Raw genomic sequence first — 20,286 nt, 5'->3', positions numbered from 1 at the left:
ACTACTATATTGAAAGCAAATACATAGATTTACTTGAACTCAAATGTTACCTTATCCCAAGAGACTTACTTTGACAAACACCTACACTCCACCCTCATGTTATTGACACAACACCTCATGTTTCAAACCTTTTTAAGGGCTATGTGTTCAATTTGTACATTTTTAGGAGGTACTGGTTCAATATATGTCTTTCCAACGATTATAGGTTCATTAATTTTGGATTGATCGATCATTTTGTGGTTTCTTTGAAAATGTCAAGTTGTTAATTTGTTTTCCTCTTTTGGAGAATTAAATTTGTTGATCCAACAAGTCTACTATGCTTCAAATGCAGCTTGGATTCATTTACTATTATAATAATTGTTTGCCCTTTTAGAACGTTATCTTTTGCTTCAAATATTTTACCACACTCCAGGCATGTATTTGTTGTTTTATTAGTTAAATGTTCCACAAGGACATTAGTTTATCATATTCACTTTTATTTAAAAAAAAATTCTAAGAAATTTCCTATCATTCTTCTAGAATAAGTTTTCCTCTCCCTAACAATATTTCATACTACCCTTTATGTTATAAATAGACAGTCACTAGATAAAAGAAACATTTGGTTCTTTAATGAATATTCATATAGCATTGCAACAAGTTGATGTATCGTTGTTCACCTTTGGGGACTAAGTTAAGCAAAATGTTGCTCATATGGAATTGTATGTCATTAGTGACATAATATTAACTCTTCTAGTACCTTATCGGGTTTTCATTACCTAATATAGCTACTATCAGTGTTATACAATTGATGAGATAAATCCTTGAAAACATATTTATTAAGCAATTGATATGTATAGGTAAAACATAGACCTGTATTAACAAACATAACATGTACTTTGTTAAATAAAATGACACAGTATAACAAAGTAAATATTATAAGTGATAGTTTAAGAATAAACATTACCTATCAGTTACTTAATTTTATTTTAAATAACATTTGGTAAAGATCAATGAAATATTTGATCATACCACCAGCACACATTAAGTATCATTGCATGTCACACCTTTAATACTATATATATATATATATATTTATGATTTTTGGTAGGTTTATTATGCAAAGTGAGATTTTTTAATCATTTCACTAATACTAGTGGTAGGGTGCAATCTTTTTAACAATAACCACGATAATATTAAAAGTTATTTTTAATGAAAAATCATATCATGTCCCACCGATAAGGTATTGTAAAAACTTTTATAAATGAATTCATTTTTTATTTTTTAATTTTTTTTTCCGAGTTTTGTATTGATAAGGTATTGTAAATGTAAAGAAAATAAAGAGAAATTTTGAAAGAAATTAAATAGAAATAAAATTTCGAAATTCATCCACAAAATTCCATATGTATTTATAAGATTATCTAACATATTTTAGAAATAAATAAAATAATCAACAAAATCTAATAATCTTCAAAATAATCAACCAAATCTAACAATCTTTATGCGCAATAAATTCAAGGGTGGAGATTTGACGGCGAAATAATAATATTATTTTATAATTGGAGAAAATAAAATGAAATAAATGTGCTTTGATTTCATCAACCCAAATTTACAAGTTCTATTAGCCTCCCATATGGCATCATGATAGGAAAAAAAATTAAGTTCAAGTTTTTAATATATTATTATTATTATAATAATAAAATAAGTAATACAAATTTTCACTAATTAATAAAAAATAAAATGAATATATATATATATATTTTTTTTTTAATTGAAAATTAGAATTATTTTTTTTCTCTCAAAAAGGAAAAATAGAAGGGGCATGAATGAAATGAAATGAAAGAGAAGAACGCAAACGACAATACAAACAGAGAGAAAACCAAGAGAAGAGCTGGTAGAAACCCTAGCCTTGTATTCTCCGTCTCCCTCCTGAAACCCCAATCTTCTCTCCATGTTTGCATCTCTTTCTCTTCAAATCTAGAGTTTCTTCTATTCGATCTTTGCTCTGATTCAATATCTTCAAAATCTACACCTTCCGATCCAAAAAAACCAATCGATTTCGAACATCGATCGAGCGAGATCTAGGGTTTCTCTGTCTCGCATCCGAGATATGTTTGATGAAAAGGTTTGAGAATCTTGTGTTTTCCGTGAACTTCTGAGGTGATAAACGAGGACATGTATAGAGAACGAGGCGGTGGATCGTCGAAATCGGAGATCGTGGGGGGTCCGCTCGATCGAAAGCGGATCAACGATGCGCTAGACAAGCACCTAGAGAAGTCGTCCCCTTCGACATCCAAGGGCCTGAGCAGCAAGGACAAAGAGAGGTTGTCGGTGCCGTCGACATCAGCCGGAAAATCGCAGCTCGACCACCGCGACACTCGCGCCGCGTCTCTCCCTAAGAACAAGTGCTCTGATGGTCAGTGCTTTTTTTTTTTTTCTTTTTTTTTCCAACCATTTTGTTATTTGAGTGCGATAAAGGTTGGTTTTTATGGTGAATTGTGGATGTTATGTTTGGTTTTGGGTGATTTTGTGGTGTGCCCCGTTGTCGAGGAGTTAATTTGTGATATGGGATCTGGGTCTATTTGTTTTTTGCGGCCTTCTGCGTTTTTCTTTTATATCCGAACCCAGAAAGGGTAAAAGGGAAAAGGAGAAGGAAAAAAGAAAGCTTGTATTTGTTTGATTGTGCTTATTTTCTCAATGTTAACTTTTACATGGACAGCTGGAATTGTGTTCTTTGGCTTTGGTGGAAGAATAGGTACACCATATGGAGATGTGTAGGGTATTGGCGAGAAACTGGGGGAAAAGGGCTAGCTAAGACAGCAAAAGGATTTTTGGATATGCTAGTTTAAGAATTGGACAGATATTTTTGGCTTTGCTAATGGAAGATAGAACTGTGGAGAGAAGATCTTTTTCTAGACATCGCCATTCACTTGGATACCCACCAATCAAGTGTATCTTATTTTTCTTTCCTTCTTTGCTTTGGTTTTGCTCTGTGTGTTCCATGTACATTTTCTAGGCCCATAGGTTGCAACATGGATTTGGGTTTCTGTACAATCACTTATAAAAAGCATATCTCATATTCAATGATGGATATTTTTACCATGGGAAGTGGTTGCTTAAGAAGTGTGCACTTGGGATTGGGTTTAGTGTCATTTGTATTCATGAGTAATGTTATTGGGACATGTAAGTGTAGTTATCTGATAAATGGACACTCTACAAATGGTTTACAATATCAGGATACTGATTTTTTCAAGTTGTTGTAGATGGTAGCAGCCAGACAATTGCAAGGACTGCGTTGAGTACATGGTGAAGGCATATAACTTGGATGAGCTATAGAAATAGGGTCTGTGTAGCAATAGTTTTGCCCTATTTATATTTTTGTATAAGTATTTTGAGGGCAATCTAAAAATTGAGGACCTTGACTTGTGTAAAATGGCAGTATGCATACTATTTTATGAGATTGTCCAATTTTTGTCATTATGTAAGCACAAAAATACATGCACCTCAGGTATCTCCCTTGCTTATGTTTTTGGGAGCAACAGGCTAGTGTACTATGCTGGTATTGTTTACCCTGTTCTATTTGGTTTGTGGATGGAAAGTCATCCTGTCTTTGTTTTTTCCCATTTACTTGTGATTGGTTTAACTCTGACTAGAATGATGTCTGGTTCTGTCCTGTTATGAAGTTGGGCATGCTTGTTTGTTTTTCTCCTTATTGAAACTATCAGTTACTAATCATAATTCATAGGATTGAAAATTATTTTTGGAAACTGAAATGCATATCTTTGGAATGTATACATCTTTTGTGCTCGCATGCTAATGATGATAATACTTGCATTAACTGCAGAGGAATCTGAAACTGACAGTGAAGAGTCAGATGTCAGTGGTTCTGATGGAGATGACACATCTTGGATCTCATGGTTCTGCAATTTGAGAGGAAATGAATTTTTCTGCGAAGTTGATGATGAATATATCCAAGATGATTTTAATCTTTGTGGGTTAAGCAGTCAAGTTCCATATTACGATTATGCTCTTGACCTAATTTTGGACGTTGAGTCCTCTCATGGTAAGCATCGTTTCTATGTTTAGCTTTAATCACTTTGAAATGATGTCTTTGGGTTATAGCTCTAAGATAATATGAATACTGTGTTGTCAATTTTCTTTTGATTTTGTATAATTGAACTTAAGTTTACCTTTATATTAAAGCATGCAATTTGGTAGTACTATTTGAAAACAGAGTAGCAATTTTCTTCTATGCATTGTTGTTAAAAACTTATGATAAATGATATGCTACAATGATACAATACATTTTTTTTTTTTTATGGAAATTGATATGTATGGTAATCTGTAGCTTAAGATGCATATCTTACAATACATATACGATATGTGATACTATGATATAACGATGCATACAACTTTAATTATTTTTCATAATTTTTTAGAAAATCAAATTCAATTATTATATTAACTGTTTAAAATGTACAAAAAAATGTTTGAAATTGATCATAAGAGAAAGGAAGGGTCAATAATCCTACATAAAATGCGACATTCTTGTTGTCAAAGGCCATAGTAGAAGTTAGTAAATTTATTCTTACAATGAATATTGGATATTTTTCCTTTGAATGGTTTGAATATTAACATTGAAAATAATTATACACGTGTCTGTGTGTGTATGTGTTGGACAACCAATTTTCCTTAACTCTTAAGCTTTTAGGATTTGGACCTACATTGTATATTGCTACTCCAATGTTCTTCCTCACATGTGCTTCCTTTGTGCTTATATGCAGGCCTAATAAATTGGGGAAATAAAGTGGCCTTTTTTTTAGGCTTAATAGATTGCGGAAATATGAACACATGGTCTCCTACCAAACAAGGCTCTAATGCAATGTTAAACAACTGATTTTGCAAAAAGCTTAAGTTTGTACATATGACTAGTTAAAATTTGGAACTAAAAATCAAATAAAAAGATTTTAAAGTTTATTTTTGTGGATTTTGTTATGAATCTATTTATTAAATTCATATTTTCTTTAATTGAACTTTTTAAAACTCTAGTACTTAATGATTTCATATGGTATGATGTAGTTTAATTCTTTAAATCCTGTTATATTTTATAAAATTGGTTATATATTACTCAATACTTCATGCATCCAATATATATTTACATGTTTGCATATTTTTCTATTTATTTTTTACTGTATAAAAAAACTTATAATACATGATATACAAAAAGGAAAAAGCAAAATGATGCATGATATGTTTTACCACTTAATAACTAAACTTCACCATGAAATTAGTAATTTTAAGATACAATTACAAAGGTCTGGTTCTAAGCATGGGAAGTTAATTTCACATCAATTTTCCATAATCCACTAAGAAATGTACTGCCCAAGAAGAGTTGCTGCCCTAAATATTTTTATTGTTATTTTTATTTAATATCCTTGCAAACTTCGAACAAACACATTCTTTAAGAAATCACTCAAGTGATGATGTGAGTAGAACATTTTGAGGAGAATAATGAGTGGTATCTAACAAGATTCCTGGATTATAGATAATAAAGCACCAAACTACTTAAAAATATTATTGACATCTGATTACTCAGGAGGAACTGTTTAAGGACTTCCGCAATTTGTTTACTTTAATGTATGTTTCTTACTGGCCTATTTAGCATGTCTGAACCTTTCATGCATCAATCAAGATGAAAATCCGTTGAATATTAAACTGGGCTTGCCATTTTTCTTGATTGTATATGTTAGTTTATGCCTCATATGAAGAAATAAGTCCAATCCCTAGTAAAGAAACATATGGAATCATTCCAAAGTTGGTCGCTACAGAAGAAAGCCAAAAACATGGGAATAGTCTTCTCAGTCCTAAAATCTGGCTTTCAAATCAACCTTGGAAGCATAGGTCATATCTTAGTACTAGCTTTGAAGTGTCTAGAAAGGAAAACCTCCTTCATAAGAGGGATAGATAGAGATTTACTGACTGCATCTAGAATGCTCATGAATTAGGCATTGAAGGTTCGTAGTTTAGGTCTTCAACAGCCAACATTTTAACCAAACAAGGGCATTCTTTTGGGGTGTCATACAGGTGCTTCTAAAAAATTTCCCGAGCTCAAGTAAGCTGTCATGCAAAAGAAAGACTAACTACATAAAGATGAAATCTAAAAAGTGGCCAAACACAATTTTTTTAACTCAACATTGTCAACCTCATACAGGCTAAAAGTTGTCAAGTTGATTCCAAATTTTAATCTCATCAATTTTCTAAAAGACAAGGAGATCAAACAAAAGAATAATTGTTCCTAATATTAATTTGTTTAAGGTAAGATGGTGATGTTTTGGGCCAATAGTTTCCCAAAGAAACAACACCGTGTGTACCATGGTGCTCTCCTTTTGACGCTTTTAGTAATACTATATCCATTTATCTATCAAAAAAAAAAAACAAAAGTTTCCTAAAGAAACGATTATTGAGGTTTCTTTTTTAATCAGGAACTTTGATGTAGAACACTCCTAGGTGCTGTGGACTAAGGCTTCATTGATTTTGTATTCAAGGCAGGGAACAAGGAATAAAGGTTATGGGATTGGGAAAAATATAAGAAGTGAGAAAATAAAGAAAATGTATAAAAGAGGAAAATTTTAGAATCTCACTAAGACATTGAAGCATTAAAAGACAGAAGATTATAAAGGAAAGTAAAAGGCCTATGCCATTTTAACTCTTCCTCCAAGCCATGATCAAACTTCACACTAAAAGAATTATCAACTAGCAAAAGATCAATAGACCAAGCAAAAAAAGATTTGAGAAACGAGTCCTTTGCCATCTGCTCTAATTACTCCACAATAGAGTTTCTATTGTTACATTCTTTTTAAACACACCAAAACATGGAAAGGAGGTCATTGTTAACACCTTCCTTTGGATGAACCCTATGATAAACCTTTTACTTTGCAGGAACACTTGAGAAAAATTCAAACAAGGAAAATAGTGGATATCAGAACATGCACGACTTTTCATAATGGATGGGGGTATAATTAAACATTGTCTCCCCTTGCACAAGCAGCATAGGTTAAATAAGAAGCAATCTACACTTACGAGTCGATTGGTTGTCCTAAACCTCCTTAGTTGGCAGGAAATAGATAGGAAATCTCCAAAGGAAGGAAATTATGGAAGGATTTGACAGGGAAAGAAACCCATTATTTTTACACCTTTTTGCCAAACTATCCTTACTGCCCCATAAACAACCATTTTTTAAATGTATTGAAGAATCAAACTAGCCATCTCCAATTCCCATTCATGAAAACTCCTATAGATACAAGTATTCCAATGGCCCTAATCCACCCTCCAACTCATATGATCACTATTCTAACAGTTCTGTTAGAAGATATGGTAAAGAAGTAGGGAAACAATTTCGGCCCCTGCACAAATATTTGTTTTAGACAATAAATGAACTCAATGTCTTCAAATGGCTTCCCCCAAACCTGCTCAGAAACCTCCCTCACCTCCCTGGAACACCAATTTCCATTCACGTGCTGAAAATTACCAGTTTCCATCCGTTCACCTGCATACACCCACTGGCACTTACTCAGTAATCCAGTACCAAGGATAGAAATAATTCTGATTTTGAATCCACTCTTGCTCTTACTTGGGGAAATGGTTGCACACTTAATTAAGTGCTATTTTCTGACCCACTAGAGGTCACATTTAATCTTCCTCGGGTGAATCTTCAATACCATAAGAATCACAAGGAAATGAAGTAAATTGGTAAACTGGAGAGGATACTTTTAATAATTGTGATTCTCCCTTTTTGGCCAGTATTGCCTTCTACAGAAGGCAAGCTCCTTCTTATTGAGGCATAGAATCCATGCTGAATGATATCTTATGGACCACCCAAATGGAGGCCTAAATAAGCTGTTGGCTTACTGTTCACCCATGCAACAACATGAGCTCATTCATGTCAGCAACATCCCCTTCCAGTATGAGCTTACTCTTCCCTAGATTTTACTATAAGGCAAGACACCTCATTGAAATGAAGAACCCGCCTCAATAATTCAACTAATCTCTCTAGCTTGCAAAAGGAGGAAAGATGGATTATTGTGGTGACAAATGGTCATTGGCTTTTTTCATAATGCCATCCTCCAAATGTGGCTTAAACTTGAGATGTAGGGTTTTGATGAAAGGTGGGGTCGGTGGTTGTGTGCAGATTGAATAAGGTGGGAGCATATTTGGTTATTCAACTATTTGCCCTACCCTTGCCAAAAGAAGAAAGATTGATTGTTGTTTTCATAATGCCATCCTCCAGGTTTGGCTTGAACTTGGGATCTGGGGTCTTCATGGAAGGTGGTCTTATAGAATTCCTAGTAGAGATGTTAAGTTTGAGACACATTCTCTCTCTCTCTCTCTCTCTCCATATGTGTGAGTTTGCATATCTGGTTCACACATTTCCTATATAAAAAAATTTGATACTCCCTCTCTGTCTGTGTGTACAATTCCTATATAAAAAAATGTATAGCTTGTTGATATCGCCATATTGGGTTTCATCAGTTGTGCATTCCTTAGAACCTTAGATGTTGATTCTTGACTACATTTGCACCATCAAAAATACCTTCTGACTGTTCATGTAAATCTCGACTTTCTGTGCTTTTAGGTGATATGTTCACTGAAGAGCAGAATGAATTGGTTGAATCTGCTGCAGAGATGCTGTACGGTCTTATTCATGTCCGGTACATTCTTACCAGCAAGGGAATGTCTGCAATGGTAGGATTTTGTGACAAATTGTTTATATTGTTACTTACTGATTTTTTTGCTATATGTTTTGTTCATTTGACTAACAAGAAAATCTCTGCAACAGTAGGATTTTGCAAGAAATTCTCTTTGGTCATTCTTTTTGGTGGTTGTCTTTTTCATATTGTCTTGGTCAATTTTTTGTGCTGGAAACCTCTGCAGTTAGAGAAGTACAAGAGCTATGACTTTGGGAGATGCCCAAGAGTTTACTGCTGTGGACAGCCCTGTCTTCCAGTTGGTCAATCAGACATTCCTCGTTCAAGTACTGTAAAGATTTACTGTCCCAAATGTGAAGATATATATTACCCTCGATCCAAGTACCAAGGCAGTATCCTTATATTACACAAATATTTATCAACTTTTATTTCATTCATCTAGTTAAACACTGCATTCTCATTGTTCAGTTTTTCTACTTACTATTCTTATTGAGATTGTAGGGAGGAATTTTTGTTCCTGATGATACTGCAACATTGTCTGATGTTTCCATTATTTATAGGACTTTCTAAATGACAGATCATGAACAAATTAGGTACTAAAAAGCATGCACCCAAGCATTGATAAATTCCTGGTCCCTGGTACTTGTGAAGTATACAAGATCCATGACACCTGTATAAGATGGGGGAAACCAAGAAAGATACTGGATGACAGAACCTTAGAGCTTAACCAGGCATCGATAAATTCCAAGATCTTGAATCTGCGTTATGATCTATTGTCCAAACATAAAGGTGTTACAATGACATTTCCTGGAGCATTCCACAGCATTCAATTTTTTTTCCTCTAAACTCTTTACCCAATCCCTGAGCAACACTTGAAGGGATTTCTCTCCATGCCACCTCCTCAAACTCTACATGCCAATTACATGTCATCTTGGCTCATTGTTTTTAGAACTATCCAAGACTCTTAATATAAACTCAAAAATATTGATTAGCAACAAATGATTAGCAATATCCCCATCCCTTCTGCACATGCAGCACCAATTTGGAGTAATCTTTCTTCTCCTCACCACCAATCAATAGTTAAAATTTTTGTCATTGATGTCCACACATTGATGCTACCTACGCATGACCATAGAATCGCAAACACCTTAGGCTTCGGCAATCCATTCTGCATTATTTATGTTAGCATGCATGAAATGCTGGACACATGTGCCCTTTTGAATCTCAGTTTACTGTTTTTTAACTTTGCCTAGACATAGCATATGTGTTTATAGTTTTTTCTTCAGCTTGTTATGTTATTCTTTATGCTGTTCCTCAATTATTGATCATGTCCTTATATATTGAAATCAAATAACAGTTTAACATAGGAAACTTTTGACTTCAAACCCTGGCTATTTACCAATAGCCAGGGGCCCATGCTCATCTTCTACTGTGCGATATTGGTTTTAAATTTGCTTTCTTTGTGGTGTTTTGATTCAATATTTCCCTAACATTACCAAGATATTGATGGAGCTTACTTTGGAACCACATTTCCTCATCTATTTCTGATGACATATGGTCACCTGAAGCCACAGAAGGCAGCGCAGAGCTACGTCCCAAGAGTATTTGGCTTCAAGATCCACAAGCCATGATGCTGGAGCTGTACGATGCATTCTGTGTTGAGATCTCCCATTCCCTATCCATCAGTGGTGGTCCCCTTCTTCCGGCTGCTGAAATACAAGTGGTTCTAACTCTCCTGGTAAAGGTGCAGTAGTTTCAAAAGTGTTACAAAATTAATTCATCAGTGAAAATGTCTAAAATGCAAGGTGGTGTATCTGTTGAGCATATGCAGCTTTCAAATTTATTCATGAATTTAACAGAGCCTTTGTAAACTTATTTTCTTATCTCCTATTTCCCTTTTTTTCTTTTTCTTCTTTTTGGTGGGTTAACATTTGTTTGAAGTGCTTTGCACTGTAGTTCTTGATTTTGTCTCCCCTTTCTTTTATCATTGAGAGCACATAACAATATTAAGTCATCACTTGAAGACAGCTCCATAAATTCCAACAGGGTACCCATGTCTGTTAGATTCAAATTTCTTTGATGCCAGTATTTGCAGTGTAGAGACATATATACATGTAGAGGATGATTTGGCTCTTTGTGTTTGCTTCATTGAGTTATGTCTACCTGTATCCTAATAGTGATTTCCGACAAGTCAATTGCTCATCTGTTTAATTAAGTCAGCCAAATCTAGCTCCTGCCAAAACCATTGTCATCAGCTGAGAAAATAGATGTTTTGTTTGATATAAAAATGTAGAAGATCACATTCCATGCCCATTCTCTGTTGTAAAGAATTCTGACATTATTGTAAGGATTGCTATATGATGTTAAACATAATTGTTTGGATTTTTTTTATGGTACCAAGTAGTGGCTTGTTTTTATTGATACTCAAAAGTAGCTCTTTCATAGCCCTTTTTCTCTTTTTCTTATTTTTTTTTAGGTTATATTTTTTCATACTTGATCTCATTTTAATTCCATTTGTTTATATTCAAGCCTTAGCTCTTTGTAAGTTTTTTTTTTAGCTGTAATTTAAAGTTTAGTATCAATGGATCAGCATGAAAATAATGTCTGATAAAATGCTGTAGGTTGAACAGATTAGATGTAGCAGGTGAATATGCATGGTGGTTTTTTACTATGAAAATTTCATTTTAGAAATTTTATGGTAAATTAGGTTTTTGGGATTCGGATGTTGATTTAGATATCGGATTATGGTGGGATTATTATCAATTTAAAGTTGAATCATATTCTCAATTGTACCAATTTGTTTACTTTTCATATCAATTTCATTCATAATTTTGCTTATAACAAATATAATCTAATATCATGGAATCTACTGGAAAGGAGTTAACAAGAGAAAATTATTACCACGAATGTAATTGGCAATTAAAGTTGGAGGGAAAAAAAACAAAAAAAAAAAGGAGAAAATTTTACTGTTATAAGAGAAAAATTCTCACACCTAGTGTTTGGCTACCAAGAAAATAAAGAAAATAGAAGAAAATTGAAAAATGGGTAAAACTTGATTGTCACAGCAATACTCATATTGCAAGAGGGTTCATCCAAAATCAAACCTCAAGAGCTCGTTGTGTTTACACATGCTATAAAGTCTAAAAATGTCTCAAGAGCTCATAAAAGAAAATTTCCAAAATCAAACCCTAAGAGGGGAAAAAAAAGTCAACAATAATCCAAAAGAGAAGGAAAAAGATTCATCCAAGAATAAAGGAGTTGAAGGCTTCAACTATGGTGGATTATGACATATGGTTGCAGATTGTCCTAGTCCTAAAAGATTACAGATGCAAATTTTATAAATTTTGTTGTTTTTTGTCATTTATAATTTTGATCCTATAAATGAATACATTTTAATAATGAGTCTGAATGCAAGTTTGATACTACTCATGATGCCTACAAAGCTCCTCTTGAAGAAAGCCCTAAAATTAAGATTGAAGGCGTAAAAGTGAATGACTGGGTACATTAGTAAGGTTGAAACTCCCACTAGTGGGAAAATAACCTCTGTAAAGGCTAGGGGGGTGTTCCTTCTATGGAATCATCCTCTTAACATCACTCCTTTTGCACTACATGACTAAAGTGCTACAATAGACTCCTTAATAGGTTTTAATCTCATGTAAATGGATTAGTGAATAGGAACCATATCCTATGGGTAAGGAGTCCCACACTAGGTGTAGGAATAGGAAGAGTCTAGTAGTCACACCTTCCAATGTTGGGCAAATTTGTGCTGATAAAGATGATTGCATTTCGAAGTAAAGGCTTAGTCATTTCAAATGTAACTCCTTTAGATTCTCATAGGACTTCATCTCCTAATAAATATTCATCTCCTAGGAGATCTATAAGAGCTTCCTCTTCTCAATAGAACATTTTGCTCCATACCGTAGGGTCTAACCTTAGTGTCTTATTCTCATCCCTAATTTTATGTCAATTTTCGAATTGCATAGGGGTTTGTATGTTCTCTTCTTAAGAATTCATTGTTTGTGTGTTATTTCTCTTCTTTGAGTCTTGGTCATGAATTTAGGAGAGTTTAATCTTTGGAATATTTTTGTCCTTTAGATTTCATTAGGTTTGATTCCTTAGGAAATATTTAGGTGCTTGTCCCATTGATCAATTTCTTTTCATTGGACCTATAATCATTTATTTAGGGGGAGTCATACTTCTTAGGATCCTAGGCTCACCAAACTCCATGTTTATTGCTTGATTTATGTTTGTTGGATACTTGATTTATCATTATTTTCCCAAATATTTTGAGCATCTTATGCATTTGTTATTCGTTGAGGTGTTTCTTCTTCTTTCTATCATCCTTAGAAGCACTTTAATTTCATTTGAGAATTTGATTAATCAAGTAAATAGAGAATTGGATACGATTGATCTAAAAATTCTATTGTTGTTTCTAACTGAAAGGAAGTCTTCTCAAGATCGGACTTTTGTGTGTAGTTTCAAATTCAAGGAATTCATGAACGTCATACTTATTTTGAATTGATTTGTAATATCATGTTTGATATAGTTCATAAATTGAAATTCATGAAGTGAAAATGGCTACCTTGGTCAAATCTATATTTCATAATTTTAAACCAAGGGTAAAAGTCATCACTTGCGAAATTGGGAAAACCCCTTAGTAGAAAGGCTAGCCAGTACATGAAAGATTATTTTCTATATTTATGGGATAAAGACTCTACTTTAAAGTGAATTCGTCTAAGAATAAAAAATTAATTCATGAGGGATAATTGAAGTTATGCTTTAGAGATCAACATCTTGTCATGTTAAACAGAAGTATGATAGAAGTAACTCAAATTGAATGAGTGTTAGATTGATTTAAAATTAGGCATGATCTAATAAATAAAGTGGATATGTAATATTGATCACCTTAATCAAACTGTAAGTCAATGACCTTGATATTAGTTGCTTTTGGTTAATACTGTTCTTATTATAATTCACTCTTGAAAAGTTTGAGAGTCTAATGTTTCAATAGTTTACTTCTCTGAATGGTTTTATTTTATTGTAAATTTTTTTTTTCAATAAATGGGTTGTAAACTCCATTATGGGAGCATAGGAATTTTGTTTTTATTGTTGTAAAAAAATTCATGTTTTTTATCTATCTATGGTGATCTAAGAGAAAAGAAAGATTCTTGAAGTTTTTTTCTTGAAATCTTATGGAGATTTAAGAAAAAAAGAAAGATTTTTGGAAGTTCTTGTTTTTGTGATTCATGGCAGCATAGTGACATTAACTTTGACTCGAAATCAAGGCTGCCTCCCATGAGTTTCTTGAGGCAACCCACATATGGTTTGCTTAAGAAATCGAGAATCAAACACTTCAAATGGTTCGTAAATCAGAGTTGAAACGAGGAAGATATGACGATTGAAGTAAAGCTGGGTAAAAAGTATGTTGTTTTGGGGATTAAGTTTGGGTTAAATTGTTTTTGGTTGTTTGGACTCGATTTTAAGCCTTTTTTAGGCTTAATTTTTTGGCAGTACTTAAGTTTTTTTAATGTGTTTCAATTTTTATTAACCCTAATATTTGGTTATAGGGTTATTTTGGTAATTTAAATTTTATTCAAATTTTAATAACCAAATATGCAACAGAATCCTCAAAGGCCATGAATAAATTTTTATTTAATTATTTCCTTTGTTTTTATTTTATGCTATCTTTATTAATTGCATATATGGTCTTAAAATATTTTGGTATTGTTAATTGGAAATAAATTTCCATGATTTTTTAAATTGGAAAACTTATTTAAATTGGAATGTGCATGGTTAGGAAATTGCTTTTAAGAAAAGATAAGTTGGAAAAGAATTAAGAGTTTTCTTTCCTTTTTAAAATTAATTTTTAAATATTTTAATTTTATTTAAAAATTTCTCAAATTTTTAGGATCTCTAAGAATAAAGAATTTTTCCTTTTTGGAAGAGTTCTTATTTTTCTAAATCTTTATTTTATATATATTGCATAAGATTTTAATTTAAAGAAAATAACTATATTTTGAAAATTCATAATAAATAATTTATAATTAAGAAGGTTACCAAAATAAATGTTAAAATTTAAAGAAAAGTGTTTTGGTATTCTTATTAAATTTTCATGGTTTTTTCAAGATTGTTCATTTAAACTTGTTGCTAATAAGAATGGTATTCTTTTTTAACTATCCACTTGGTTATAGATAGGTGGTTCTAGAGGCTCCTCCTCCAAGAGAAATAGGACACCATTCAGTTTGGTTTTGGATGGTTCAAAAATAAAGAATAAGAAAGCAATTTTTTTGGCACAAGAATCTAAATTTAAAAAGTAAATAATGAATTTGGAAAATCTTATGATAAAGAATTTATAAAAAGAAATGTTGCCAAATTATTTTTCAAAACTTTAGTAATTTGATAAAGATATAAAATATTTTGAAAATGCTTTCCAAAATGAATTCAATTAAAATAAACATTTTTGGAAATTTTTCATAGAAAATACTTTATTCATTAAGGAATTACTAAAAGGTTGTGATTTTGGTAATATTTAATAGAATAAATTATTATAAAGTTTCCATGAGAATATTTATTAAATTGGAAAGGTGTAGGGATAAGGAAAATAAATTTGTGAGTGATTTTGAATATGAGAAGCAAAAGTTCCTTATTATACTAGAGTTTTCAATTTAGAAAATAAATATTTTGGAAATTTTCATTAGAGATAATTTATCATTAAAAAGTTCTTACAAAAACCCTTAGTAGTTAGATGGAAATAAATTTCTTTAAAAACATTTCATAGATAAAATACTTATTAATTATAATTATGCATAAGGAGAATTTTATGAAAATATTTTTAAAATTTTGAGAGTATATATTTTATCATTTTTTTTAAATACTCTCATGGAGATTTTAAATTTTTTATGTTGACAATTATACTAAGTTTCCAATTAAAAAATAAATGTTTTTGAAAATTCTCAAAGTAGATAATTTATTCATCAGGGTAATTACTAATGATTTAAAATGCTATTATTTATTTCAAAAGATTAAGTGTGAGAGGGTTTTAGGCAAACCCACGGCCTCCATTGCTGAGCCCATCTTTATTTTTTGGTTCATCACCTCTCCCATAGTGGGTTAAGGCTTAGGAATCAGGAAATATGAACTTTCCACATAGACGAGACTAAATATGTTTGTAGTGGGAGCGACAACCCCTACAGTGGAGTTCTTTACTTTGTGATACTAATAGTTCAAGGACAATGGTTATACATTTGACATTGGATATGAAGTGGTAGAATCACCCATGTGGTCCCACTTGCATAGTCCATGGGCCAAACTTAAAAAGCATGTTAATCTTATCTTTCAATACCTTTCATGGTTAAGGCAAGGAGATCAATCTAAGAGAGTCTCTAACCAGCAATAAGGTCCTCACGTAAGCTTGATTCTTATGATACTAGGATATCTTACAAAAAAGCATGTAGTTTGAAAGCATTACATTTAAAAAAAATTAATTACTAATTGCCTTGAATGATCAATTATGTTATATGCATGGTCATTTTTTGTTACAAATATCATATCAGTTATATTTACTTATCATTCTCTTTCTCACAATGAACCTAGCCCAACTAATCGCTTGGATTGAATTATTATTTTGGATATAGTAACTAATTGCATAGAAGCTAGTTTAAGTAAAACTAACTATTCCTTATGAACTAACCTAGTAGAAAGAAAGACTGGTATATCAAAAATAGTATTAGATGGATTAGAAAACTAAGTATCTAATACTTGGATCTTTGGATAATGTGTTAAAATAGAAACACATTTATATTACCAGGTACTTTCATATTCTTTTTCTAATATGCAAAGATTATTTAGTGATAAGGGTAGGTCGGTTAGACAAGCTATTCTTAGGACTATTATAAACACCGAAGTCCATTCAATCTTAGAGACCTTGCTAGTTTCCTTTGAGATGGCTAGGGGAATTCTCAAAGAACATAGGGTTGTTCATATGAGAGTCAAGGCTTCTTCAGGTTCTTCTACCAAGAAGAAGAAGAACAATATCAAATAAAGAAAGTTCAGGAGAGCAAACACAGGGACAAGTGATTCCTTTGTGACTTTTTAGGACACTATAAAAGGAATGTCCAATATACTTAAAGGAAAAAAAAAAAGGAAAGTATACATCATTTTCTCGTTGTTGAATATTTAGAGATGGATTTCACCATTTTTGGTGGATAGATTCTAGGCCCACTATTTATAAGTCTTTATAGAGTGTATTCAACAAGTGAGAAGGTTAAATGATGGGATTATGCTTAGCTTCAATTGTGAGGTAATATCTTATTCTTTTATATGTATTCCATTATCACTTTGCCAAATAATGAGAATAGTCAGATCATAGGATTGAACCTAGCACTAATCAACTATTCGGTACCTAAATCTAGGTCATATTAATCTAAATAAAATCCAAAGATTGTCAAGTTTAGACTCCTTTCTAGAAGATTTTACAGTTTATGAATCCTACATAGATGGTAAAATGACTAGAAGGATTAAAGCCAAGGAATATGTAGTGTTATTGCATACTAAAGTGTTTAAACCTTCTTTTGTTTATTCATGGAAAATGTATTTCATCATTTTACTAATAAATATTTTAGGTTTGAATATATATATAGAAAATTTGATGCCTTGGATACATTCATTCAATTTAAGATGGGATCGGATAACGTATTGGGTAAACATATTAGACACTTCGATTGAATGGAAGTAGTGTGTCTAGTAAGTTTGATTCATTCCATAGGGAGCATGAGATTATATCTAAGTTATGTGCCTAGAGATTCTATTGCAAAATAAAGAAGTGGAAAAAAGATATCAAACTTTAATAGACACATTGAGATCGATAACTGATTTCTCATTACTTTTCATATTATTTTGAAGATATCTCTTAGAAACTGTGTAATACATTTTTTTCTTAAGAGGTCTATCGGTTTATAGGATATTTAAGAGGATTTATGAGTTATTACCTTTATAGTTTGAATCATTAGAAGATATTTGTTGGTACAAATGCCAGATTTCTAATAAAAACTATATGATAAGGAATAAGACAAAGAATGATATAGATTGGAGTATACATTAGAATATAGTCCCACTTTTGAAAAGGATACTATAGATCTAAAGAGCTAGAGACGTACCATTCCTCTAATTTCTAGTACACCAGTACCTCATCATAATGGGAGGTTTATATCCCATGGATGATGAAGTACTGAGCAATTTTTGTGTTCATCCTTGGCAAAGAGCTATGAAAGGATAGTTAAAATCTTTGTATTATAACATGGTTTGTGTTCCTATGGAAACACTTGAAGAGATAAAACCCATAGGTGTAAGTTGGTCCATAAGATGAACAAAGGAATATATGGAAAGCATGAGTTTTGGCTAGTCTGTGGCTAAAGGTTATAGTTTGAAACTTTGTTTCAACTATAGAAAATCTTTTCAACAATATTCATACTACAATCCATCAAAGCATTTCTATTCATTGTTGCATCTAATTTATGAGATACAACAACTGGACATTTTCATAGCAAAGGGTCTTGTGTATACAAAAAAGCACAAGAAAGCATGGTAGTGCTCTTAGATCTTGTAGGTAGATGACAATCTACTCATTAAGAATGATGTAGGGATATTGCCATCAGTTAACATCTGGTTGCCTACTCAATTCTAAATGAAAAACTAGAATGGACGCAATATATTTTTGGGTTTAAGGTCTTTTGGGACTACAAAAATAGGAAATTTGTGTTGTGTCTCCTACACAGAAAAGCATTTGATTAAGTGCATGATGTGGGACTGCAAGAAGGGTTTTTTACCCTTAGGTTTAAAGTTGTTTTTCTCAGGATCATTGTCCTTGGACATCAATGGAGAGAAATCGCATTAAGGTAATACCTTATGCCTTTGCAATGGGTAGCCTTATGTATATGATGCTATATGTTAGATCGGATATTTGCTTTGCTATAGGAATGGTGAGTAGATGTTAGGTTAATCCAAGATTAGAGTTTTAGGTGGATGTCAAGCATATACTCAAGAATATTTAGAGAATGAGGGATTATATGTTTGTGAGTCTTTACATTGAGTTGGTACTCCTTGGGTATCGAGAATTTGACTTTCAAACTGATGAGGACTCTCATAGGTCTACTTCTAGGTGTGTGTACTTTCTAAGTGGTTTTTATTACTTTTGAAACAACAAAGGAAGTTGTTTAGCTTAAGGGTAGTTCCCTTGGTTGTATCATCGAGGATCCTATTTTTTATAATAGTAGGATGGTGGCACAGTCTAAAGAACCAAGGTACCATTGGAAGGGAAAACACATAGAAGGAAAGTACTTCTCACTTTGTGAGATAGTTAAAAAAGGTGATGTAACTATAGAGCAAATTTTTTCTGCGGTGCTTAGTCTACTTTTGAGGCTAGTGGAAGTTTGTTGGGATTGAGCCCCTAAAAGCAAAACATGATGTAACAAAGTCAAACTTGTTTATTTAATTTTTTTTGTTCTAATTTACCATTTTAGCCAATTTTATTACTAAACCTATTTTGAGGCTTAATGCATTTTTGTAATATTTCCCTTTGTTTTTGTAGATATATATCACAATTGGCTACATTACATGTTTCTTGCTATTATATGCCAATTTTCGACATCAAAATTGCCACATTGTCCACTCCATGGGTTGCCACATTGTCCACTCCATGGGTTGCCACATGGATTCTCCAAGCTTCATCCTTCTCTTTTACCTTATTGAATTGGTTTGAAATAGCTCTATAAAAGGGGGGCAAGGCTGGTAGCTAAATGTGTGAAATATGGAGTAGATGTGGAGTAGAATAGAGTAGGAAAGTAGAAGAGAATGTATGAATAAAGAGAAATAATGTATTCTTCCTTTAGTGTAATTGTAATCTTGTGTTCATATTTTGTATTTTTAATTTCAATATTTAATTTTCAATTTTATCTATTTGTCATGAGTGTGGGATTTTTTGGTTTAAGATGGGAGTCAGTTTGGGTTCCCGTTCAATTCAACAAAACTAAGTTTGGGCAAGTTGAGACCATAATTAACACCTTCATTGTTGTCAACATGTGTCACTGCTACTTGAAAATGTCCCTGACCAAATGGTAGTTAGTGAAGTGATGACCAAGGTGTAAGGCCTCCACAAGACTTGATCAATATGGTTTCATAGGAATTAACCGAAAAGATGAGAACTCTTCTAGTGGCACCAATCAAAGACATGGGTCACAAACTTTACATTGACAAAGCTTAGCTTAATTTGGTTTTCAGTGTCTTAAGGAAGCAATAGGTAGAAAAAGTAAAAACTCTATGGTGTAGCTCTTATCTAAGAGTTACAAGGGAAAATGCCTAAAACAAACCCTTAGACATTTTCTCTACATTTGATTTCTCGATTTAGCTCCATCATCTTAAAAATTGAACATACAAAATACTAAAGAAAATTCCTTTACAAATCCTTGAACTAGTTTTGAGTTGCTTCCTTTGGGTTCAACTACCCAGATACTCGGTCGATACTACAAATTTAAAGTCTCTATGCTTAAGGACTTGATGTCAATGAGAACATAATGTTGAGTCGCAAGTAAATACTAATACATTAACATAA

The 20,286-nt window shown here is 32.4% G+C and overlaps 1 protein-coding gene across 2 annotated transcripts; it reads left to right on the top strand.

Moving 5' to 3' along the window:
- The first annotated feature begins 1,756 nt into the window (after positions 1-1,756).
- LOC100266745 (putative casein kinase II subunit beta-4) lies at positions 1,757-10,752 on the top strand. 2 transcript variants are annotated; one of them, XM_002268984.5, is made up of 5 exons: positions 1,757-2,392; positions 3,821-4,039; positions 8,609-8,718; positions 8,908-9,073; positions 10,182-10,752. In XM_002268984.5, exons 1-5 carry the CDS (start codon positions 2,152-2,154, stop codon positions 10,310-10,312), a joined length of 867 nt encoding a protein of 288 aa, XP_002269020.1. In that variant the 5' UTR covers positions 1,757-2,151; the 3' UTR covers positions 10,313-10,752. The 2 variants fall into 2 exon arrangements, with proteins under 2 accessions (XP_002269020.1, XP_059599284.1); XM_059743301.1 differs by having other exon boundaries at positions 1,781-2,392; positions 8,609-10,752.
- Positions 10,753-20,286: the final 9,534 nt, after the last annotated feature.

This window comes from Vitis vinifera, chromosome 15 (assembly GCF_030704535.1).
Source record: "Vitis vinifera cultivar Pinot Noir 40024 chromosome 15, ASM3070453v1".
Lineage (NCBI taxonomy): Eukaryota > Viridiplantae > Streptophyta > Magnoliopsida > Vitales > Vitaceae > Vitis > Vitis vinifera.
The sequence above is the reverse complement of the archived record's forward strand: the minus strand, read 5'-3'. Positions and strand labels throughout refer to the sequence as shown.